At 37.4% G+C, this 26,793-nt stretch overlaps 2 protein-coding genes across 2 annotated transcripts in view; one reads left to right on the top strand and one right to left on the bottom strand.

Moving 5' to 3' along the window:
• LOC135199486 (inactive rhomboid protein 1-like) overlaps window positions 1-7,234 on the top strand; it is a 308,328-nt gene extending 301,094 nt beyond the window's left edge. Inside the window, 1 exon segment of the mRNA XM_064227580.1 lies at window positions 180-7,234. Coding sequence (XP_064083650.1) covers window positions 180-768 — 589 coding nt within the window. The 3' untranslated portion in view covers window positions 769-7,234.
• Window positions 7,235-9,196: 1,962 nt separating this feature from the next.
• The window catches only part of LOC135197290 (cytosol aminopeptidase-like), a 56,606-nt gene continuing 39,009 nt past the window's right edge, over window positions 9,197-26,793 (bottom strand). The window contains exons 6-11 of the mRNA XM_064224427.1: window positions 18,325-18,505; window positions 17,174-17,320; window positions 14,272-14,463; window positions 12,582-12,731; window positions 10,331-10,410; window positions 9,197-9,939 (exon numbers count right to left, since the gene is read on the bottom strand). Of these exons, the coding sequence (XP_064080497.1) occupies window positions 9,781-9,939; window positions 10,331-10,410; window positions 12,582-12,731; window positions 14,272-14,463; window positions 17,174-17,320; window positions 18,325-18,505 (909 nt within the window). The 3' untranslated portion in view covers window positions 9,197-9,780. The remainder of the gene's footprint in view (window positions 9,940-10,330; window positions 10,411-12,581; window positions 12,732-14,271; window positions 14,464-17,173; window positions 17,321-18,324; window positions 18,506-26,793) is intronic.

Here is a 26,793-nt window from a genome sequence, read left to right as displayed (position 1 = left end):
AGAATAACTGCAGTGCTAACACATTTTGCAGGTTTTTCTATATTAATGACATTAGAAAAGTTTCAGAATATGAGGTTTTACAGAATCAATTTCAATTTATTGTTAATGAAAATAGATCATTGTTTGCTAATAGAAAAAAAAATTAAGTTCCTATGGTTAATTTCATGATTGTTTTCCAGAATTATTCACCTGTTCATCTCGGTAATACTGCAATACTATCTAATGCGAGACGTGGAGAAGCTGGCTGGTCCTGTGCGTATTGGAATAATCTACATCGTTTCAGGCATTGCAGGCAACCTTGCCTCTGCGATTTTTGTTCCGTACCGGGCAGAAGTTGGTCCTTCAGGTTCTCAGTTTGGGCTGTTGGCCTGTGTGTTTGTGGAATTTATCAACAGTTGGCAGATGATGCAGAACCCTTGGAGGGTTTTAGGAAAACTAGTGGCCATGACCGTAACACTTTTCCTAGTGGGGCTCTTACCGTGGGTTGATAATTATGCCCACATATTCGGTTTCATCTTTGGGTTCCTGCTTTCTTATGCACTGCTACCGTTTGTGTCATTTGGTCCGTACGACAAACGGAGGAAGGTGTTGCTCATCTGGGTGTGTCTGGTGGCCGTGGTGGTGATGCTCACAGCGCTTATAATACTCTTCTATGTCACGCCCATATACGAGTGTAAAATCTGCGAATATCTCAACTGCATTCCTCTCACGCGAGACTTTTGTGCAGAGCAAAACATAAATTTCAACAAAAAGTTGGATATAATCTGAGAGGCTGATGGTCGCTCGAGCGGCATCCCCCGTCAGTCAACGGTCACCGACGTGCCAACATTTCTAGTAATATACCCATTGTACTGTAATTATTACATAATTATTACATAATTATTACAATTATAACATAATTGTAATTATGTTATACAAGTGATCAATGCTGTTACGGTCATTTTCTAGTTTCATACTCGGGGAAATATGGGATACACCACCGCCTGTTTTGGCCCGCATGTTTCGAGGGTCAAACTAGCATTGGGTTAGTTGAACAAATTGGCATTTCAAAAGTTATGAGCAAGAATTGTATGCATGTTTAGTAAATCTCACTTGTATTTATTTTAGAAATATCATCGATGTAGTTCCATTATTCATTTCATATCTGTACATGGAAAAGTCTCATCACAGCAGCAGCCTTTGCTCTAAGGGTAACTTATAAGAATATCAAAATCTTGTATACAGTATTTCACAGTTTAGTCACTGAATATTTATGTACTCAACAGGAGTTTGAATTGACAAACTCCATTGGCAATAACTCCAAAGAACTCAAAAATGGTTGCATCTCAACATATCTTGCCCATAATATGCATTTATGCCAATTTTTTCACAACCTTTCTTGATGTTGTGGCAATGCCTGTCGCACCAGAACACAGAACAGTGAGGATATAAACGGGCACTTGAACCAAGAAATTAGGGCCACAATTTTGAAATGCCACTTAGCAAGACAAAATGACTACACCAAACTAGAGCGTTTACATTATAGTAGTTACTTTTTTTTATGACAACCATAAACCGCTCAAACACGTGATGACAATTTTACCAGTGGACTTCCACAATTGTGACCCAAGAGATGAAATGGAGAGTGAAAGATGCAAAAAAATAATAAAAAGAAAAAAAAATATTAAAGAATCCTCTCTTTGTCTCATATGTTGATTTCATTGTATGTGAAAAATGACATAAATGTAGGTTAGGATCCTTCCTTTCCATTCCCTCCCCTTAATAATTTGCTCGTCCCTCAGCCCTTCCTATACCCTCATGCATAGTATTAAGATGATTGAATTTGATATCCTTGATTTCTTATTGGTCCTAGAACTCTGGTGATTTTGATAGCCAGTCTCTCTCACTCTCCACTGTAGAGCAGCAGCACGGGGAGAATCAGAAGGGGTGTTGTCAGTCACGTCTGCTTCCATTCATCACATTGGTGTTGATCATCACATCATTGCATTACATTCACTTTTTCATGAGGTTGTATGAGAAAATGTTAGCTTAAATTTTTATAGAATATAAGACATAAACTTAAGTTGTGGTATAAGCATGTCATATTCGTAGTACTGTTTATATTAATACAGCACTATGAAAAAGGCTCTGTGACTAATTTGGTGGAAGTTGTAAATGCAAGGTTGACTGATTAATGGGTAAGTAATTTGTCCAAGTTATTGGCAGTATCTCAATCATGAAAAATTCTTCCATTTAAGTAATATGGCCATAGGTGTTGTAACATTTTTATGCTTAACTAGTGTATTTGGAAATGACAGGATATTTTTGGGGAAATATGTAAAATTTAAAATTTACAGTTAATGCGTATACTGTTCAGATTTATTTGGCCCACGGGAAATGCAGAGGTGAATTTGCATAAATAAAATAAACTTATCTGTACTTGCTGCTCCCAGAACTTCATTTGATCGTCTTGAATTTTTTTTCTATGAAATTAGGTAGAGTTCATCCGTTACTAACAGGGAAACATTTATTTTCCCTTTTAACATTTGACTAGTATTGCATCTCAGAGTAGGACTACTTGCCTATGCAAATGTTGTGATAAACATTAAACGAGCAGTTTTTCCAGCAAGGTTATCATTTGGATTTGGGTTTTTTTTTTGTCCAGATTTGATGGCACTTTTGCATTCTTGCCTAATTAAAGAATACCTTTCCAAAGAGTTGTTACAGTAATACACCTGTCAGCAAGTGCAATATGATTGAGAAGTTAATGATAACATTTACATGATTTATACAGAATCCGTTAACATTAGCAATGCTTAACTAACATAGAATGAGGGGTGTCATTTGTAGCATGAGTGATAGGTGCTGAGTAATCTCAGCAGAAGGAAGAATTGATTTTAAGATAAGGTTTTTCTATGGTAGTAGTTTAAGGTCACTACTGTATGAGAAGGCATTTCATGTTAATTCATTGTATTTTAATCTCATTGTACCTTCATCCTTCTCATGCATTATGCATTTCACATCATACTGCAGAACTGTAGCAGTAAATCAATCATTCATAATTTATACACAACGTGACTGACTGCCTCTTTTTTCAAGAAAATTGGTAACAATGCTAGAATGTTGGGCTGGCCACAGTTTTTTTGTGGTCACAACTGTGTATAATGTTCTGCGATAAATCTGATAAGTGGATCATGGTTAAGTGTACAGTCCTGTCCTGTAGGCATGGCATTGGAGTGGTTGTATTGTTAGAAAAGTCCAAAGGAGCTGATAGCAGATGTATTCATTTTTATGTTTTGGTTTGTCTGTAATTGCTTACAGATTATTGAATAATAGAAAATAGTTAATGTGATATTAATATTTTCACTACCTGTAAAGTAAACATCACCCTTCAGTTACAAAGGCATTGCTTTCCATACATTTTTCATTTTCTTTCATCTGTAGTACTCCTTATTCTTCTCTGATATGTGCAACCACTCCAACTGTAATGCATTTTCTACTTATTTAAAGTCAGTGTCTTTTCATGTAAGCATGCTGCCAGTGGCAACCAACTTGCATCTTATTCATCAGCTGTGAACTTGTAGTGCCTCACTGAAATATCAGAGGTGATGGTAATTGTCTTGGATTGGAAAACAGTGTATTCACACCATATAACTTGGTTCAGTTGCACAACTGTATTCTGCATAATTAGTTTCATCAAAGTAAAAGAAAAAAATTTTTTTTGCAGACTTCTTTAAATACAGTAAACTTGTATATATAAAAAGTGATATTTCAGATGGAGGCACCTTAGAATGGAAAGAAATTGAAATGGATTATATCAAGAATCATTTTGTAACATTAGTCAGACACACTAGCCAATTTAGTATAATGGTATTTGGTTTAGGCACTGATGTTGCCTATGGGTTAAGTCATCAAGCAGTCCATAGAAATTTATCCATACAACATAATTTATTAGGCCACTATAATAGTATCACCATATTTGTCACTTTCAATTGCTAGTAATGTTATTTATTGGGGCATAGTACTCTTAACCTGGAAAGATTAACATAGAGACAGCTGTTATAAAAAGACATCCTATTGTAAAGAACAAGAGTGGGTAATTTTTCATTCCAAGTTTGTGTAATTATACCAAGGATTAAATTTCTGGAAAATTCCTTTTCCTTTATTTTATGGTCAGATCACATACCTTGTTTCCATCTTGATAGTTAATAGCTAGCTTAACTGTTCGTTTTTCTTTCTACCAAACATTTTCAGATATTTATATCATGGTTTTTTTTTTTTTTAGGATGTCACAAGTTTATAGGCCCTGAACATCATCTAAAATATGTAAAGCAGACAGTCAAAGATGGTAGTTTTATATATATATATATATAAATGTTTAAACTTGAAACTGGGATAAGTTTCCAAATATAAGGCAACAAAATTTAGAGGGGTAAATGTGGGTAATGGACATTATTTCAGCAATGTGCATTTGACGAAGATATTAATTTGAGGAATTGGAACTAAATACCATTGCACTAGATTGACTTATGTATCCTCGCTAATAAAACTCAAGTTTGGCATAGTGTGGGAAGGACTGTTAAAAGCTTGAATTAGCTCGTCAGTTGACCAGAGAGAGTACAGTATACATACATGGCAAGTGGATTTCTAAGCAGTTTATGAACATTTACTTTTGCTTAGCTTTTGTATCCTTGATTTGTTGCCCCTTATTCACTATGTATTTATTTATATATATATTACTTAATATAGATATATACTTGTATATATCAGTAATATAGATATATACTTGTATATATCAGTAAATAAGTATATATATATATACATATGTATATAAATATTATTTGAGGCAGTGAAACAACTTCCACATTAACTGTGATTTGTAGAACAGAATATTCATATTGAGTCTTGTTTGCAAAGTGTTTTTAGCTCTTCCCCCTTCCTCCCTCCCATGACCATTTTTCAGTAGCATAAGGTTTTGATGGTTATGTTGCATGTATAATATTGTCAAAATATTATTATACATTTCTTGTAAAACCTTTACAGACATGCACCATTTTTTAATACAACATTCAGACCAAAGTACAGTATACTATCTTCTTTGTAGTGGACAAAACTACAGTGTATTATTTTTCAGGAGATATTGTTAAAATTACTCTTTTTACTATGCTATACACTTTTTTTCTCTTCGGCTTCAGAAGGCTTGTTTTGTCATTAGCAAAAATATTGGGTGGATAAATCACTAAAAAAGACAGTATTTATATGGAGTACAAGTAACTGCCTCACTAAGAGCCTAAAACTTGCGGTAGCATGGCAGCGGCTTGTAACAAACTTTTCTTTAAACTGTTTATGCCCCTCCTTAACCCTATCCTACTATGCCTCTGGTTACTCCAAGAAACCCTGACATTTTTCCCATACACAAAATGACTTGCTGTGATGAGCTAAAATTTTGTCTGTCTGGAGGGGAATCCTTTTAATTTCTCCAGTATATACAATGAGGTTACCAAAAGCTTCTAAATTCAGATCACACAAATCTGAAATGCCACTACAAGTCCTTTAATATTTTTTTTTCGTTTTTGTTGAGAAAAGACCCTTGTTTTAGCATGTGTGAGTTCATTCCATTCTCCTGCCTCTTTATTATTATCTACTACGGTGTTTCTAGTCTCTTGCATAAGCCTGGAAATATGGCATTTGTATTTTTATATTGCAAGCATTGCATTTAGAGGAATACAGTAGTAACATTTCTTACAATAAGTACTCAAAACCTGGTTATTAAGAAATATAAAAAATATTGCTTTATCACATCAAAAGGTCCTAAAAATATTGAAAGTCAGACTTAGTTTGTGAATTGGTAGCAGACTAAAATTAAGGTTTATTTTGCAAAGTAGCTTTTTTTCGGGTTTTTTTTTTAAAGAAATATCTTTTGTTTTTAGTACAAAGTAGCTGAAATAACATTTTTAAGCCACTAATAGTATATTGAGTAATATATATTATTTTTCATTTCATCTATGGAAATTTTATACTATTAATTTTAGCAACTTAGTTCTGTTCGGAGATGTTCAAGTAACTATGCACAAGTTAGTTTAAACTTAACAGTATAATTTCACTTCAAATTATCATTGTCTAAGTCTGTTAACATCTATTGGAGAGTCTGTAAAAATTTATCTTAATTTTTAGAAATTAATCTAATACACATCCATCTTCTGCAGTGCATTTTTTAATAAAATAAGAGTATAGTAGTTTATTTTCCTCTAAAGGTTAAACACATCCAGTATATGTTAACAGTTTGAAAAAATTTCTGCCTAATTTTAAAAACTGCACATTATTCTTATTTGTAATTTTGTCATCACTTACTTCTTAAGTTTATTTTTATAAAGTAATTTATTTCCAATTTTAAAGGTAATTATGAAGTATATTTTTTGTACTTGCACAAACAGATGGCTTATGGGATGGCAGGCAGTCACATATATAAAGCAATGCAATACAGTTACCTAATTATTTAAAGTTTTGTTATACCCATAGCATCTGATTGTACAAAAAATTTTAATTAGCCAGGTTGTTTCTTGGTGTGCAAGAGATTGGTTGTGTACCCACAGAATGTTTCCCATTATTAAATGTTTTATTGCCCTAAAGGAAGGACAGCTTGTCCTAAATGCTTGTTCCATTATTTCCCTGTAGTAACCCCTAATTAAGAGGACAACCACAAGTCTTTGTGTATTTTACCAAAGATTATCATCTCTATAGTCATGTAAAACTTTACAATTAAGACTTTTCTTATTATCAAGTAATTATTATCAAGTAGTGTATTTGTGATGGATTAACATGTAAAAAGTTACTCATTTGTGACCTATAGGCTAAAAGACTGAAGTTCTTATGTGTGATGAGAAGTGCTTTACCTCTGAGCAGGCGGAGCAGTAACCCACCTTACTAGGGTATCCACTGGCTGACCAGAAATTTCAACACTGGGTATTGTATAAAATATAATAAGATGCTTGAGTATTTTGGCCTATGCATATTGTCTGACTGTACAGTTTCTGTGTGTATGGTATGATTGTGAGGCATTTTTTATGTTTTTGTATAAAAATACAATACCATACGTTTTGAGCACACTCACATGCTTTTTGTATTGACCCAATTACCAAAGAAAATAAAAACTAAAAATGTATAGACGAAATAATGTAAAACTCCCCAACATAGATTTTTATGAAAACGGGGTGAAAAAACATTTGTGTACTAATAAAATGCTAAAAAATGTAAAGTTTATGACTTATCCTAACTTTCTCTAACACCATGGTTCCTAGAAATATTTATTTCTATATGCCACTTAGATTAACCTTTTTACCAATTATGTACATAGTTTTTGCAACTCGAAGAGCTGGCTCAGAGGAATAATCCAAGAACAATTTTGATAAAATTCAGACAATTTGAAAAGAATTGGCCAGTTAGGTGGAAAGATTCTAAAGAAAAAGGATGAACAAAACAAAATACAGTTGGGGATGATAATGGCTACAAAGAAACTGTTGAGCCAAGCTCCTCTGCCTGTCTACATGGCACAATATATGTAGATAATGATTTCTTTGTTCCAGTACAAAGTATTTTGCTTCACTCGACATACACCCTCTCTCGTCTAGATTTAAACATAGGCAATTCATTTGTAAGCTGGATAGTTCTACCATCCAAGACACAAAGCCAGTGCTCAATAATGTGTGTACAGTATCATCAGAAGGGGGGGGTTTATAAGGTAATCTCCCCACATAGGTTCCCTCAAACATACACATACACACACACTATACGTAAGTACTTGCAACTGGACAGTTCACCATTCACACAATCGCCTGTCCTACACTTGATTGTCAACTGGTGATGAGTGAAACTACTGCTCTGGTACTGCTTTCTTTGTTACAACACTTCATGAACAATACTAAAATGTCTTTGACAGAAAGTATGGTAGTGCAAAAATCTTCTCATGTTCATTGGATACACTGGATGAGCACAAGTTAAGCCTTGATACCATGACAAACATTTTGCAACTGTTTAAGGTTATGCAAGAACATTCTGTAAATATTTAATAAATTTCTGAAATACCACTACACCTGTATCAGCAATGCTATTTTGTACCAAATTACCCTGATAACAAAATTTAAAATAAAGTAGAACCTCAGACCTCGACGCTAATCTGTCCCAGAAGCGTCAAGATGTGATTCAGTCGAAATGTGAATAGATTTTTTCTATATGAAATAACTGAAAATGGATTAATCTGTTCTTAACACCACAACTTATTACCCTAACCTTGCCTTTTTATACTAAACATTACACTTAAATTAACATTAAATAAGTTCAGAGTTAAATAACATCGTATTTTTAAATCTATACTGTATAAAAAACTGGGCTACATCCAATGCGGCCATATTGTTGATGGTTGACCAAGTGTCATAGGATAGGCTAGGTATATATGTACTGTAATGGGTAGGCACAAAAATTGTTGCTAATAATAAAACATTGAAAAACAAGCCTAATTATTACAGTAAATTAATAAAATATTAAAAATAAGATGAAAAATCAGCCACACAAATGACTCTTTCATGCTTTTCAATAAGCTCCTCCTCAAGTTCAATTGTGGTTCTTACCGTTTTCCTCTTCTGCTCGTCTGCAGCGACTGTCTTGGGATCCTTGACAATAAGAATACAGTGCAGAAAGCCACAAAAACTAAGGAAATATGCCTGTGCAAGCTTGTACTTGCTCAAAACAATAGCAACAGGGCGAGATGCCTTTAAACAACCACCCCTAGTGGCAACTGACCGAAACACTTTTGTGTTGATTTAAAAAAATAATATGGTTCATAGGACCGGATTCCAGTCTTTCATTCGAGCTTTGATGCAAAATTTACTTGAACTTTCGTGTCCAAAATCTATTATGTTGAGTTCTACTACATTTGAGAACCTGGGTTCTACTGTACCAGACAAAAAATGGCTAAGTATTGTACTGTAATATAGTACATACAGAGACAAAAAAACCAAATTCTTACCGGTATTTTGTATAGTTTATCATCCTGAATAGCAGTAGTAGTAGTAGTTAGGATTTCCATGATTAATAACTATGTAAATTCAGCAAAGGTTATCATGCATTCTTCAACAATGAATGAGATCATGGAGCCCATTATCATGACAAGACTAAAGCCTGCAGAAAATATTGACACTGTAAAGTGCATAATAAAAAAAAATTTAAATATAAAACATTTATTGTAACTAAAATTTAATATATATACATCTTCAAAAAATTTAATAAAAAACTGCTGACAGTTCAAAAGAGTACATATTGTAGAATTACCAGTTACTGCACTAGTGCAATTAACTGGTATGCACAGCACAATGATGACGGTATATTACAGATTACTATACTAAATGGTAAATTCACAAGTGAAATTTCCCATATTTTTTCAAAGACAGCTTTACAAAGGATGAATAATTCTCAACAAGCCTCTACAGAGTCAGGGCTTGAAAAATTGTAGAATTACTGAAATTGTCTCTCATTTAATGTTCATGTCTTTACATATAAAAATAATAACAAAAACCTCTCAGCTGAAGAGTATATGAAATGTTACACTGTCTTACATATAGCTCACTCTCTGAGTAAAATTTGTGGAAGCTACAACTCTGATGTCTCCAACTGTGACATCGACAAAAAAAAAAAAAAGTCCTATGACTGTATAAGACCTTGTACATTTCGTGTTCCCAAAACTTTAATGAACATATAAAAAACTTAACAAAATTTCAATTCAGACTAAGCATTTATATGTTACCAACTCTAAAGTCCACTGTCACCCACTGCCAGAAGTTCAATGAAGTTTGCAATTGTTCTTGTAGGTCGTCCACTCATGCCCTTTCCAAGATATGGGACTTCATCCTGGTTCTCCATGACCCCAGCAATATCTATGTGCATCCAGTGATCACAAGTAACAAATTCCTGTGGAGAAGATTCCTATTTATCTTGTGTTTACTTTATTTATAAACCTCATCTGGCTGGACTCACTTCAGGCCAACCATATGAGGTTATTGGTAAAGCTTTTATTTTACAATAAAAAATGCACAGATAAGAATTCTAATCTAAGCAACATATTCTAAACAGGAAAAAAATTGTAAAGAAATTGGTCTTATCATATGAAGAGCTTCTTACAACTACTATACACTATGAGCATGACAATGCTAACAGGTGTGAGAGCTCTTTCAATGAAATACTGAAAAATGTACTTCAGTAACTAGGATTTACTATTCCAAAACAATTTAGGTAATAAGCAATTTCTTAAACATTTAAAAACTTTGACTCAATGATGACAAGCCAACTTCTCAGTACTCACCTGAAGGAAGGTGGCAGCAGTGCAAGACCCAGCATAACGATCATACTTCCCTAAGTTATGCACATCAGCCAAGCCAAAGTCTAACAGAAGTAAAAGAGCAAAATTCTATACTTTATGAATATCTTAAAAATTTTAATTTGCAGCTCAAGTCGTCCTGACAAATTCCATATACAGTACTTGAAAACAAAATTTAGTGTCTAAGGAATTGATAGTCCTATTACAAAATTGTAATTGGACTTACTACATTTTTAGCAGTTTCTCTTCTACCTTATTCATTTAAAAATAATTTTTTCAACCTTCTTCAAACCTCTACTTATCAAATATAATCCTCTAGTTTCTACTGAATTACTGTGTTCAAAAAAAATTCTTGATCAGTTATCAAGTGTGAAATACATTCTTTCTCAGCTGTTCAATTTCCTCCATATTCTCAGCATGATAGTTTTAATACCCCATTTGACAACACATCATTCAGGTAAGGTCTGAGCGAGGTTAAAAGTACAATAATTAGTAGTCTGGTTAACTTACCAATACATACACTGAACATTATTATATCCATATGAAATCCTCATCCCACAAAGGAAACATTCAATTGTCTAGAATTTAAGTTAAAAAAGCTGCAAATTAAAATGGAATTCATCATCTACCTTATGACCTTTGACTGATGTGAATAACTCAAGCAAAGAACCAAAATCTCTAATATTAAATGAAAATGAAACAAACCTCAAACAAAGGTCCATTACCTTCAAAAACCCTGCAGCAGAACAAGATGCCCCAGCAGGCTTATTCTTTGCTTGGTTGTTCACATCTGCCAAATGGCACGCTGATAAAATAGAAAAAAGAAGAATACACATACCCAATACCGACTATACCACAAAATATTACATGAACTATATAAAATATCTGTTATATTGCATCATCAAGGTAAGCAAGTTATTGCAGCTGTACAGTAAGTAAAGAAAATAAATTGTAAAAATAAGACGTATCACCTAACACAGCTGCATTACCCTTTTATTGCCTATGTCCTTGTTGCAAAAGTTTGCCCTGTATGCAACAAACTTTGCTCCACTACAGTGTTATGTTGCATGCAAGAGATCTCAATTATTTGTTGGTTACAATAGTTCAGGGTAGAAGTCACGAAATAAAGATTATTGCTTTATGATAAGCAGATGTGTTATTCAGAAACATTTTGCAAAAGAATAATTATTATCTAAATTGTTATAACTTATAGATTTCTCCATTTCTTACTTGGAAGTGCAATTAAGATGCTACCTATTAACATATTTCAAATTTTCATATAAAATATCTCAAAATTAAAGCATACGAGAATGAAATCATAATCAAATTTGAATTTGAAAACATATCTTAGTGATAAAAATTGAGAGTCAAAGGTTAAATGGTAAAACTATCTAATGCCAATTTATTTTAAGCATGCGATAGTTACCAAATGGAATTATTCCTGCTCCTCAAAATTTAGATCTAGATAATGGAAAAAATATAGTAATAGACAAAACGCAATTTCCAATTTCATGGAGAATGACTCTTTTTGAGAAATACTCCGAAAAAGAAGTATTTTATGACTGAAAATAGACTATTCAATAAATAACAAATGAATGAGGTAGCCTAGTTACCAAACATTAGTAAGATTTTAGATTATGAAAGTTTTTTAGCAAATTAAAAATATCTACTTTTAAATATTTCACATGATTTAATAATAATTTCCTATAAGACAGTATTATTAGTAATAATGATAAGAAATTATTAAGTAATATTTTATTGGCTTGAAAAGTAATGACAGATTTCAGATTAAAGCTTTTCTCATTAACGTCTGTGTAGCAATGGCAAACAGGCACCAACACAATGCTAGTGCCTGTGCGGGCAATTTGTTGGTCGGCGCAGTGCAGGATTTAACAGTTGGCTGGGCTATACTGTACAGCAATGTATTGTATGCATTTTGAGAAGTAATCTATTTTGCAATGATATATCTGGAATTAAGTTGAGTAAATTACTTATCAACTGAATGATAATATATACTGGTTAGGATAAGCTACTAATTACTCTCAACAGGCAATAAGTACATCTTTGCTACTTATCGAGTGGGCAGTTACTTCAACTTTTCATCCCACTGTAACTGGAGATTTCCCTTTAGGATCTGATGGTCATCAACATAAGTCAATGAGAAGGATAAACTTAAAATAATAAACTGGACATTTTGTCAATGACAAAGGAAGTTACCATAAGACAGAAAACTCACCTGTAACTTGACTAGAATAGTGTTTCCAAAGAGGCATCCTCCAAACACGATCACCAGAAATAGTCCCTGCTTTGTGCATGAGCTGCCACAGAGGTGTACTATTGGTAAAGGCTCCAGCAGCACCAGCTCCTAATGCAACTGCCATTGCACCTGTCATACAGATACTTTTAGCAACATTAAAATAGACTTAAATTAGCACACAATTATTCAATATACTATATGATTTCAAATAATTTTGAAAATTCTTATATTTTCTACATATGACAATACTCTAGAGTAATTGATCTAGACAATAATTTGCCCAACTGCTAGTGAGCCACCAACATCGCCACCCTCCCCCCCCATCTCTCTCTCTCTCTCTCTCTCTCTCTCTCTCTCTCTCTCTCTCTCTCTCTCTCTCTCTCTCTCTCTCTCTCTTCCAGTTATTGTGATCACTAGTTAGAATGTCATGTAAATCACCTGTCAACTTCATGAACTTTCATAAATTTTACCAAAAAGGAACAAAGGCAGCTTGAAGAACTTTATACAAACAAAAGAAATAAGAATCAGAAAACTTTGCACCAAGAACCTAAGTAAAATATCTCTGAATCAATTATTTACTTAAAATGATAAACATTATCAAATGCATCCTCATAAGAAGGTACCATTACCTATGACGTACTACCTTACAAGGGACATTGTGGATATTATTAAAAGTTTTTCACAATTTCTCTTCAGAACCAGGTGTGTTGCTTTTTGCCTTACTTTTCACTTATACAGTTTGGTTCCTTTCCACCTTGCTGCCAGCTTTTTAAAACTATATCTTACTTCAATATTCACCCCTAATTAGAACAAATCCTACAGAGACCATATCAGACTAGAAATGCAATTCACTGAATATCAAAGTAACTCATAATAATGATATTAATACTGATAACATTCCATTTACTGCAGCGTACAAGAGTAACTACAAGTACAATATGCAGTAAGTAAAGCAAAACTGCACTAATCTGAACCCTATACATTGGGAATCCCAGATGATCTGTGCAATATACCAGTAACTGTAGATTTAAAGGGATTCATCAACACTTACAAAATATTTTGTACAAATTTTAATATGGATTAAAATAATCAGCTGTATTCTTTTAAATCACATATCAAAATAGGAGTTCCAAATTCTATCAAAACAGAATAAAATACTGCTCAAATAACATGAACTTACAAATACTGAAAAATACTACAATGCCACATAGTGGCAGAAGAATCACTTCCGGAACTAGCACTACCAGAGAGGAGAGTTATTGAAGAAGATAAACTACATGTAAAAGTGATATTAATTTACTTAATATGAAGATGAAATGATTAGTTAGAAGTATAGGTGATTAAAGAGTTTAATGCTTTATCAATAACTCCTACAGGAAGATCTAAATTGAGTGTGGAGAAATCATCAAAGCTATATACATACAGTCTCATGGTTCAATGGTAAAGATGGCTAAGTATACTACCGATATTCACCATGTATCTTAATAAGAGTTTAATGCAACAACTTTCATTCCTATTTTAAGAGGTAAAACCAACTAAAGAAAATAGTAAAGGGAGAACCCAAACTACTTTCTTACAAGGTGTCAAACCAGACATAATTATTTACGCATTTCTGGAACAATATGAATGTCCAAAAATTCTGCATGAATAACACACACACATCATATACCTGTAAGTGTTGCCATATCAATCATAGCTCTAGGTTTGAACTGCGAAGCATAATGCAAGGCATCTGCTAATATGAGTCTTCCCTCAGCATCTGTATTGTCAATCTGGATGGATTTGCCATTGGATGCAACCACAACATCACCAGGCTTGGTAGCAATGCTTCCTGGCATATTTTCACACAATGGTATGAAACCTGAAATGCAGAAAACATTTATATCAATCAGTGAAATACTTTGTAAATGTTACAGCAACAACAGAAGCACAAATGACAATGTACTGAACAAGCTAACTATAGATTCAAATGGAAAAAAATGATTACCTTCTGGTTAGAAACAGAAAACAGGATGATTAAAAAAAAAATCTCTAATAATACCTGCAGAATGAATATAAAATTAAATAACAGTGAAACAACTGATAGTGAAAATATGCCTAGGTACCACTGTGAGGTCCGAACAACGAATATTTATCCTTCAATATTTTTAGATACGCATTTGAGACAAATTTTAAAATCAATTTGTATTTTTCACAACTAACAAACCTGAGGTCTTAACATTAGGATAAATCTAGCACCAGCTGGAAAACCAGTAAAGTTAACAAAAAGCTCTGTACACAAAGAACTAAAGAACTATTGGCATCTGTGCTTGATCACGAGCTATGTGGGATCTCCCACAATCCCTTCAGCATCTCATGACTGCACTAGTTACTCTTCTAAGCCAGTGGTTAAGAGGTGAGCCCTTTATATGTTAAGACTTCATGTTTGTTAGTTATGAAAAATACAAATGGATTAAAAAAATTTTCATTCATTCATATAAAAAACAAACCTTTGGTCTTAACATTAGGATACTATTAACCGACCAGGAGTTTGCCACCTTTAGTCATTTTTTTAATAGAAGAACTCGATGAATACTGACCTCTACCTTACAACCTATGATATATATGTGTACAATCTTATCTTCATATTTCTGGGTATTTCATACGATGTAATAGTTCACTGCATTTGTGGAAGATAAGACACTATCTGTTCCAATAACAAATCAATGTATCCTCATATGTGGGTTTATTATCATTCCTCTCTCACATTGCTAAAGAGAGGAATGTGTTGCTACTGAAAGGTATCTTATAGTATTGATCACTAACAGCAAGGGTATCACTCACCTGTATCTAGTCTGTTCCAGCCTGTGATGGTATTCTTTTCTTAGTCCCCATAGGTAAAGCACTAGATAGAAAAATAGAAGAGACCAGTCATCTCATTCAATCCACTTTCATACCTTCATCTTAGACTAGATACAAACTGACCCACCAGGGGTACTGGATGAGCTAAACAACTTGTTGAGCAGCCACCACTGGACCCAAGGTAAAAAGTGTCCAAGGACCTATGGGCAACATCCTTCAAGTAAAAGAAAGTGAAAGTGGTTTGCCATAGCCATACACCAGCTTTCAAAATTCTTCTTGTGTAAGGAGCCTATCATTACACTTGGATGCCAAAGAAGAGCTCAGACCTCTGTTGTCGATGTGCTCTTGCTCTCACATTATCTTCATCTTGATTTTGTCAAATATGCAATCCTCATAGTTTCTCTTAACCAAAACCTTTTGTTATTCTTGAACACTTCTTTCTTGACTCAGCCTGTGCTAACAAAAAGCCTTCGATATCTAGGCCTGAGAGGCAGGGTTCTTTTTAAACAAGCACACATTACTCTGACAGGGCATAATAACATTTCGTCAGGGTCTTTATTCACAAAGTTGCACAAGGTATAGGAAAAAAAAAAATAAATAAAAATAAAAAACAGCATCTGTCATCCACAGCTGATGGATTCTGTGTCTTAGCCACAAATTCTGGTATAAATTAAAAACTAGCAACCTCCAACCTCTGGAATGTTTCACTTCATATGACAGACCATGTAGCTCCCCCTCCCCTTTTGGTAGATACCAAAGCCAGCAAGATGACTGCTTTCTGAGTCAAGTTTCTATCCATGCCTACAGATGTCGTGGGATTCAACCCCATAAAGTGGACACCAGGGGGCTACGGGACACCAATAGAGGGAGACCCCGAAAGTAAGCGCGACGCCATGTAGTGAGCCGACCATGCCCTCCATCCTCTATACGTCCGATGCTGAAGCTTAAGACAAAGATGGCGATGCTTCCTCCCTTCCCACAGGAAAAGAAGAGGCATAATTAGGCAAAAAAAAATCCATCCTGATGCACTCAAAACAAATAATTGTATGAACCCAACGGGGTATGGGAAACATCTAGCCTAGATGAAGAAACATATGGCTCATCATCATGATGAGGCAGAACAAAGGAAGATGAAGGCAATTTGCCATCCAAAGATGGCATTGTCTCCCTCTTCCTGTACTGACCCTTCTCATAAAACCTTTTCCATTATTCCAACGACCAAAAACGACATATGGAACAAGCATTAGTAATGGTCCATACATTTTCTATGCACTTACTACACATTGGATGCAGATCCCAGAACATTAATATTAAGAATCTCAGAAAAGGAAATCCACAAATACCTAGGCATTTCCTCTGTTTCTTGCAAGATCCTGAAGAAACCTTAGCCTTGGACTTAAAATGATCCATCATATCCCAAAACTCATACAATCCAATGGAAAGCACACACACTGAAACAGAAAGAAATGAAAAGCAGGCAAACTAAACTGGCTTTAAAAAGGACAGAGAGCAAAGCACATCCTCTCTTAAAAGTGTTAAGAAAGTAACTAGTGCAGTCACAAGATGCTGAAGGGATTGTGGGGGATCCCACATAGCATGTGATTAAGCACAGATGCCAAAGGTTCCTCGTGTACACAACATTTTGTTAACTCTACAGATTTTCCAGCTGGCGCTAGAAGATTTATCCTAATGTTAAGACTGAAGGTTTGTTTCATATATGAACAACTAACCTTTAATATTGACTGGAAGGTGTAGCGCAGCAGCAATGAACATGGCCCCAACTGTGCAAGCAGCGCCTCCCATATCAGCACGCATCTTGTCCATCTTTGCAGATGGCTTCAGAGAAATGCCACCAGTATCAAATGTCACTCCCTTACCTTAACAGCAAAGAAATATGTACCACTGTATAAAGAGTATTAAATCAATTCATCATCCATCTAACAATAAAATGCCTAAAATATTTTTATAAAGAAAAATGCCACAGCAAACTTAATAGCTATACAATTAGAAATACAGTTCCTGATCCTATATTATACTTGAAGTAAAGAGCTGGCTACCTTTTGAACTGTGTGCCAGAGTTAACTTTAAACCATAGGCAAATATGACATTTATTATGCATACTGCACACAGTGAAAGATAATACCATGAAAATACAGTATGTGCAGTAGTTTAAATTTATGTTGCATAGATGAAACTGTATATTTACTGGATTATAAAAAAATTTAAATAGTACTGTATTAATATGGATTTTTGTTTGTTTGTTTGCATGGTGTTTTTACGTTGCATGGAACCAGTAGTCACTGTCATCCTATACTTTCCTCTTCTACAGTTTCCTCAGCTTATACTTCTCCTCTTCCCAGACCTGGTAATTTTTCTTCATCTGCTACCCACACTACAATTCCATTCTCTGCATGCAATACAACAACAACTTACTTTTTCTTATCTAAAGAAGGGACTTACTGGCTCTCTTACACTTGATAGAATTACCATCATAGCTGTTGTACTTTTGAACTTACGGGGCATATTAACCATTCTCGCAAAAGAAACAAGACGTAAGTAAGATGCAATACTCTAGTTCACATCATAGATGCTTGAACATGACTAAGCTATTAAACAGGTTATATGGGTACAGAGGAGAGGATCAGTGGGACAAAGGTTCATTAACTCAAGAGATGAATCACAAAGGCTTAAGACTAAGAATGTGGTTGCATGCAAAATCTTAAAACATTGCAAATATCTAGATTTTTCTTGATGCTTAACATTCTCTGATTGTGGGTGACTCAAACCATAGATGCTAAATCTGATGATACTGGGCAACTCTAATAAATAAATTCAAAATAGAATATGTAACTAATAAAATACAACTGATTATTATTCTTACCTACAATAGCCAAAGGCTTTTCTAGAGAACTAGTTCCTTTATAAGTCATCTCAAGGAAAACTGGAGGTTCACCTGATCCTCTTGTAACGGAAAGGAATGCATTCATTTTACGTTGATTTATCCACTCAAAAGTTCTTACGGATACCTCCACTCCTAAACCCTCCAAGCAATTTACAGCTTCCTGAAAAGCAATTTTAAATCTTTGATAGTCCCAAAACTCAGTTCCAATGAACAGCAAATTCATAACCATAAAGACATTTGTTCCTTCAATCAAGATTTCTCATTCTCTTATTCTAGTTCATTTTTTTATTACATTTTCTATATGAGGGAAGTCATACCAATCTTATACAGAAACACCACAGAAATCAGAATAATCTATGCCGCATAAAAACTTGTCATACTAGCCATTTCGTTAAAGTAAAAATTTTTATATTTCTAAAAAACATCACAAAATTTTTATGTAAACACAGGGGAGTTTAATGTGAATGTAATATCATAGACAAACTTTTCTTGTAAACTCAGGAAAGACTCATATAAATGTACCAAAATACAGCATGAGAATATCTGGTACTATCAAGGTCTTGTCTCAACCTAAAGTGACTTTGAGCAACTGACAATTCTTTATAATCTTGACATCAGCGATTTCCATCAAAGTCACAAGTCAGAGAGACCTCCTTAACATGCAAAAAAAGTCTGATGCAAAAATACATGCTTTTTTTAATCATAGCATTTATATCAATACAAAATTCCTTACGAGAAAGGCTCTCATAAATGCAAAATCTACCTCGAAAATAGCAAATGTAGGTTGCACAATAATTCATATTCTTCTGTTAAGTTTAGGCTTTCCTGCAATTCAGATATCTGACCTAAAATACAGCTCTATGCATCAATAAACAATAGCACTCCCTATTTGTGACAACTCTTCTCTTGCTTTCTTTTCAAAGTCAATGAATAAAAATGGCCTTTGTTTAACTATGATTCTTATCACATATCTACTTCTACCCTATTTCTCCACAGGAAAAAGGGGCTTTTCCTTTTTCTTAAATTAGTCACCATGTTTTATTGCAGAAAGAACCCACTCTTCTCCAAGCAATTACGTACCTACATTTAATTATGTTATCATTTTTATTATCATTATTCAGGATATGAATCTTACTCATATGGAACAATCCCACAGGGACTATTGACCTGAAATTCAAGCTTCCAAAGAATATGGTGTTCATTTGAAATAAGTAACAGAAGTTAATGGGAAATACAAAAAGAGGATGTCAGTTATTGGAAAACCAGATAAATATGACATTTTCTAAGACAATTTGTATTTTTCATTGCTACAAACCTGAGGTCTTAACAATAGGATAATTTCTAGTGCCTAGCTGGATCCGGTAAAAAAGCTGATGAAAGCAAGGAATCTTGTGGTATCTGGCAACGCATGCGTAGATCGGGAGAAGAGTGGTCAAACGCCGAACATCTAAGCCAGTCTTTTTCTTTACTGCCTGGACGAGAGTTGGGTTTTCCTCTCTTGGCCTTTTCCCCGATTTTTGCCCATTTCGTTCCTTTAGTGTGTTTATATGTGTTTTTAACCTAATATTATGGCTGCTTCTGCTCCTTCTCGACGTCAGCGTTGGTGCCCCGGAATTCCTGGATTCCCGTGATCTCGTTTCTTGGCTTCGTCAGCGACGGACCCTAACATCACTTGCAGTAGGTGTCGTTCCAATTTTTGTACGATTACGAATCCTTGTACGGAATGCCGGGCATGGCCTTTGGAGCAGTGGAGGAAGTTTTATGGTAAGAGGGAACATCGGAGAGTCTCCACTCTTCCTTCTTGGGAGGGCTTTGCTCCTATTCCCGATGTTTCGTCTTCCGCAGTAGTCAACCCCCATAGTAACGTTGCCCCTGCTTCTCCTTCCTTTTCTTCCACTGATTCGTCGATGGAAGTATCGGGAGATCGTCAAGGTAATATTTGCAATGTAGTCTCCTCTTCCTCGGGAGTTTTTTTGGTTCCCGAGAAGGGTAAGGTTTTTTCATCATTCTCTTCTCTTCCAGAGTCGGAGGCGTCCAAAATGGCGGCGATTTGGAAGACGCTAGGGCTAGGGGGTACCCCGTCCTTGGGGGGGTTGCTAGCGCATTTTGTGGAGGCTCGCAACCCCCCTCCCCAGTCCAGCCAGGCCACCCCCCCCCCCCTCGTCTCCTCGGGTGGGAGCAGTTGGCCATTTTGTATTGCTCCACCAGTGTCTGCCACCGCCTTGTCTCGGAGTGATGCTGCGGCGTCAGCCGCGTTGTTGTTGTCACGGGGCCCATCTTTGTGTATTCCTCCACCAGTGGCGTCTCTTTCCCCCCTCACTCAGAGGGGAAGTCATGACGTCACCACCACTTGTGACGTCACTCTCATCGATGACGTATCTCCCAGTCGCCTCCTCCGAGCCACCTCTCTTAGCCATGACGTCATCGCTGCCGCCCAGTTCGAAACATCTCCCTTTCTTGTCTTCGGAGCCTTCTCTGGCACATCAGTCCGAGATCATATGCCAGGCAAGTGCTTCAGAGGCTGGACTCTGTTGATGTGAAGTTGGCTGCCTTATCGAAGGGAGGACTGGTAGGAAACGCGTTGCTTTGTCCCCGCCTTCCGAGAAGAGTGCACATAAGAAGCTAGTGCTGTCTTCCTCTCCCTCTTCCCCCTCTACGCCTCGTGGGCGTATTAAGCGTTGGAAGGCTAAGGACTTTGCCCTTCCTTCGCCGCCGAGGGAGGAACAGCACGGACGTGTTCCTAAGCTTGCTGTGATTTCGGGCAGTGTTAGTGATGTGTGTTCTGCAGGGGTTGCTTCGTCGCCGAATCTCGTATGTGCAACCTCCCCTCCCCCCGTCCTTGCACATCGCGAGCGTGTTGCAACCTCCCCCACGGCCGTGCACGTGATGGTAGTGCTCCTTCTTCTCCCAGGCCTATTCGTCGCTGTAAAGATCTGAAGGCGCCTGTCAAGAGGTCGAAGGTAGTGAGCACAGGGGTGGTGCAGCCGGAGTGTTTGCTTGCTTCCAAGTCTTCCACTATACGGGATTCTCCGTCAATCTCGATTGCTCGAGTTTCCCCCCCATCTCACGTACGTACGGCCGCCACGCCCGTGTCTGTTCATGGACGTCTGGAGTCACCTGTTGAGGTAAGTGATGTGCCTAATGTTACAGTGGGTCCGTCTTGGAGGCTGATGCTTGGACCCAGCCCAGATAGGCTAGTAGGGGTTTCAGACTGTTTGCCTACTAACCCTTCTGTGAATTTTGGTGAAGAAAACACGTTAGAGGAGCCTACACATCCTTCTTGTTGTCAGTCGCCGGTGCCAGAGCAGGATGAAGGGGACACTCAGGAGTTTCTGTCTTCCTTTTTGGAGGTTGTTGATCTCATTCGTGGGTTCAACAATTTGGAAAGTAGGACTCAGGCTCAGTCGTCTTACACTCCTTCTTGCTTGGAAGCCTTGGTGGGAGCTGCTCAGGACCCAAATCATCTCTCCAGCTGCCGTTGTCAGGGCACGTTCAGTCGGTCTTGCAGAAGGCTAACGCCTCTGTTTCTGACCGGCACGGTTCACTTAGCTCTATAGGCTCTACCAAACTCCTACCCCCACCTCTCACAAGACATAGGAAGTACTATGCTACGAGCTCTGCATTTTTGTTGTCACACCACCTTAACCCAGACGTCATTCGCCTAAAGCCGGGTTTGACTTTGGAACAGGTGAGGTCAGTGGCTCCGTCCATATCTCCGCAAGACGCCTTAGCTTTGGAATCTACGGCAGCCTCCATGTTGCAGACGGTTTCTTGGCTGGACCTCTGGTCTGTGGTGATTGCCAGGATAGCTTCTGACAGGTCCCCTGATGGGTTGGTGAGTGCCGCCTCGCTTGCCAGTCTTTTGCAAGGCGTTTTCTTATTTGGCTCTCGTCAGTGCCAAAATATGAGCTAATCTTCTTCTGGTTAGGAGGGACGCAGCTTTGTCTAGGATGGAGAGGTCGCTTGACAACGAGTCTCTGCTGGCCTTGAGGAACAGTGATCTGTTAGAATCGCAATTTTTGTTTCCACGGACTGAACTCGACAATACGATAGACCGACGTCGGGCTGACACCAAGGACCGACTGGTGCACCAAGCCAGGTCTAAATCAGAGCACCGCCCTTGGAGACGTTTGGCCCCCCCTCCTCCCCCGGTCCAGCAGCAATCGAGGAGATCGTCGCCTGGTAGGCCATCGAGGACCTCGAGTTTGGCAGGGCCTTCCCGTTCGACACAGCCCAAGTCTCAGGATCAACGCCCCTTCTGCTCTCATTCCTTTAAACCAAGAAGAGGCCCTATGGGCAGAGGTCAAGGGGGCCGTCGGTAGGTTGGGCGCCTCCCCCTCTCTTGCACCAGGGGTGGGGGGTGCCTGGCTGGCCATTGGGCCATGTGGCATGTTACAGGGTGGAGAAGTGGGTGGTAATGTCCTTCGGGTGGGATACCTGTTGCCATTCGACTTCTCTCCTCCTCTGTTGGACAAGCTGCAGCTCAGGAAGACGTATCCCCCAGATTCTCTGAAGTTCTTGGCTCTTCAGGAGGAAGTGCAGAAAATGCTGGACAAGGATGCGATAGCAGAAGTAGTGCGTCCATCCCTGGGATTTTACAGTCACATCTTCTTGGTGCCCAAGGCGTCGGGAGGATGGAGGCCCGTGATCGACTTATCCACCTTGAATCGCTTCATTAGGAAGACACGGTTCAAGATGGAGACCCCGCGCTCGGTGTTGGCAGCCGTGAGGGAAGGCGACTTCATGCTGTCGATAGACTTGAAGGACGCATACTTCCAAATCCCTGTTCATCCCATGTCCAGGAAGTTCCTTCGCTTCTCTCTGGCGGACAAGATCTTCGAGTTCAAAGTCTTGTGCTTCAGGTTGACCATAGCCTCTCAAGTGTTCACAAGGGTCTTCTCTCTCGTGTCAAGTTGGGCTCATGCTCAGGGGATCCGTTTGCTGAGGTACCTTGACGATTGGTCGGTCTTGGCAGTTTCCAGGGAAAAGCTACTGTAAGACAGGGATCGTCTTCTTCGGTTCTGTCTGGACCTGGGCATATTAGTCAACCAGGAAAAGTCGAGCCTCATACCCACTCAAAGGATTCTCTACCTGGGCATGGTCATCGATACGACAGTGGCGAGAGTTTTCACGTCGGATCAGAGATTAGAGAAGTTGCGGGCTGTGGCGCGCAACTTCCTCTCAAAGTCGCATCAGTCAGTTCATCAGTGGCAGGTTCTTCTGGGAGTGCTATCTTCCCCGGAGAAGCTGGTCCCTCATGGGCGTCTTCATCTTCGGTCTCTGCAATGGAGACTAGGGGAATTCTGGTCTCCGGCGGGGGACTCTCCCCTGTTTATGGTCCCACTGTCTTCAAAAGTGTGAGAAGACCTTCGTTGGTGGTTGGACAACCAGAATCTATTGAAGAGCTTCCCTCTGCGTTCTCTCCCTCCGGACTTCCTTATGTTCTCGGAAGCCTCCCTCGCAGGTTGGGGCGCGCACTTAGGCGGCCTCATCGCTTCAGGCGTTTGGGGTTTAGAGGACAAGCAGCAGCATATCAACAACTTGGAGTTGAAGGCGGCTTTCCTGGGTCTGAAGGAGTTTCGGGGGATGGTAGAGGGTCACTCTGTCGTTCTCATGTCGGACAACACCACGGTGGTAGCCTACGTGAACAAACAGGGAGGCCTAGTTTCTCAGCAACTTCATGCCTTGACCGTCGAGCTTCACCAGTGGGCAATCAGCAATTCTGTAGAGCTCTCAGCCAGGTATATCCCAGGGAAGCGGAACGTGGTCGCAGACAACTCAGTCGCCGGGATCAGATCTTAGGCACAGAGTGGTCCCTTCATCAAGTGGTGGCAGACAGGCTTTTCCAGATTTGGGGGAGACCCATGCTGGACCTTTTCGCGAAACGTTACAACAGGAAGCTGGAGGTGTTCTATTCAGTGGTCCCAGATCCCTTGGCATTGGCAGAAGACGCATTTCAATATCCCTGGGACAACCTGGAGGTGTATGCCTTCCCTCCGTTTTGTTTGATTCGTCAGGTTCTGAACAGGCTGTTGGGTTCACATGGTCTCAGAATGACTCTGGTGGCCCATCTGTGGCCTCAAGCGGAATGGTTTCCAGATCTACTATCGTTGTTGTCGGAGATTACAAGGGAGATTCCACCTTGGCGGCATCTCCTGTGTCAGCCCCATGCAGAAAGGTTCCACCAGTCAGTAGAATCCCTGTCTCTTCACGGTTGGAGGCTATCAACTATCTCCTCCGAGAGAGAGGCTTTTCTCAGAAGTCAGCTGGGCACATGTCCAGCAGTCTTAGGAAGTCAACCTCCAAAGTTTACCAAGGCAAATGGGCGATCTACTGTGATTGGTGTCGTAAACGGGGTTTTTCTCCACTCGCGACCTCTATTCAGCAAATAGCAGACTTTTAACCTTCCTCAGAGACAAGAAAAGTTTGTCTGTCTGCTATTAGAGGCTACAGGGCGGCTCTGAGTTTGGTGTTACGCCTGAAGGGTATCGACTCCTCTTCCTGGGAACTTTTCCTGCTAGTTAAGGGGTTTGAGCAGTCGTCTTCTCCTAGAGAGCTCAAGCCCCCAACGTGGGATGTTTCCTTGGTGCTTAAGAGCTTAACTAAGAGTCCATGTGAGCCCTTGCGCCGCTCATCTGATAGGAACCTGACGCTCAAGACAGTTTTCCTTTTGGCTTTGGCATCTTCCAAAAGGGTAGGAGATGTAAAAAGATGATTAAAACACAGAGAATTGATTTACAATTGTAATGTCTAGCATCTTCACTTGAACTTCTGAAGTTCCAAATGCATAACATTCTCAGGGAGGAATAAAGGACCTCTGGAACTGATAAATTCAACTGTGAAGCACATGTACTACATACTGATGCTGCTTTTCCATGAATCTGGTTGCTCTTGTCAGGAAAGTCGGTCAAGGAGCAATTTTGAATGTGAAAGACCTCCAGATCTCCCAGTTTCCTAGCTGTGCAATCTTTGATTGTTTTAACCGGTTTTCCAGCTGGCGCAAAAATGATCCTATTGTTAAAACTGAAGGTTTGTTCCACATATGAACAAATATAACTTCTGAAAAATTGACAAAAGAGACCATCTGTCAATGGTCCAAGTCACAACTGCTAATAGTATTGGCAAACAGAAACCTACCAGCACGAACCACTTTACGTATCTAAAAAGAGATAAATCTCTGGCAGAAGCAGGCATCCACACCAGAGAACAGGGCTCTAGTTAAGGAAGGGTAAAAGACCTAAAACATGTTGCTCTGATTTTATCAGTTATAAATATAAGTGGCCTTATGAACAACACCTAAATTTAACGCAGCATTTGCTGAAACTTTCATTAGATGTTTCTCCAGAGGAAGATGGAAGTCAAAAGTTACATCTAAAAGTTACATCTAGAACAGTTGTGAGCAGTTTTCCTACTTTGCAATGGAGTGGGGTTTTCCTTTTCTTTGGTGGACAATTACATCTGAAGCTGCCAGTTTATGTAGTCACAAAACCCGTTCACACCACCACTAACCCTCTGAATTCTCTTACTCGTTTTCATCCTAAAACCCTTGTTACCTTTAGTACTAAGACTTGGTATTTCTATCTTTAATAGTATGACTTGGATGTACATATTACTTGCATAATTAGTCCCCAATCTTTTTTCTTGGCTAAAAATATGCAATGGTTACCTCTCCTAACACATTCTACAAAAAAAAAAAAAATATCATGCAGTTGTTGAAATTATATGGAAGTTTTTGTTAAGACGGATTTGACTGTAGGGGTAATGTACTTTTTTTTTTTTTTTTTTTTTTTGCCAACCAATTTTGCCATATGTATGGAATTCATCGAATATAAATTATTTACAATGATTATCAATCATTCCGTACATAATCGTCACATTCCTTCTTTAGTATATTTGTTCAATTTTCAAAGAAAATATTGTATGTTAATTTACTGTGCTTTTTATTATTAAAAACAAAATTGTCTTTCCAATTTCATACCAAGTACAGCTGCTAATCTAATAAAAAAAGGAGTATATACTACCACTACAGAGTATATATCATATATATATCTATATCTATTAATATATATATATATATATATTATATATATATATATATATCTTATATATATAATATACACATCTAATTATATAATAGAATATATTATATAGTATATATCTATATTATATATATATATTATTATATATATATATATAATATTATTATAATATAAATATATAATATATAAAGTATTATAAATTATTATATATTTAATATATTATATATATCTATATTATATATATATTAATACTATATAAACTGTAATATATATATTATATATAACATATAGTATATATAATCTACATTATATATATTATATTATCTCTTATATATATATATATATATTTTATTTTATATATAATATATATATATATTTACCATATTATATATTATTAATATAGATTATA

The sequence above is a fragment of the Macrobrachium nipponense genome, chromosome 23 (genome assembly GCF_015104395.2).
Source record: "Macrobrachium nipponense isolate FS-2020 chromosome 23, ASM1510439v2, whole genome shotgun sequence".
Classification (NCBI taxonomy): Eukaryota; Metazoa; Arthropoda; class Malacostraca; order Decapoda; family Palaemonidae; genus Macrobrachium; species Macrobrachium nipponense.
The sequence above is the reverse complement of the archived record's forward strand: the minus strand, read 5'-3'. Positions and strand labels throughout refer to the sequence as shown.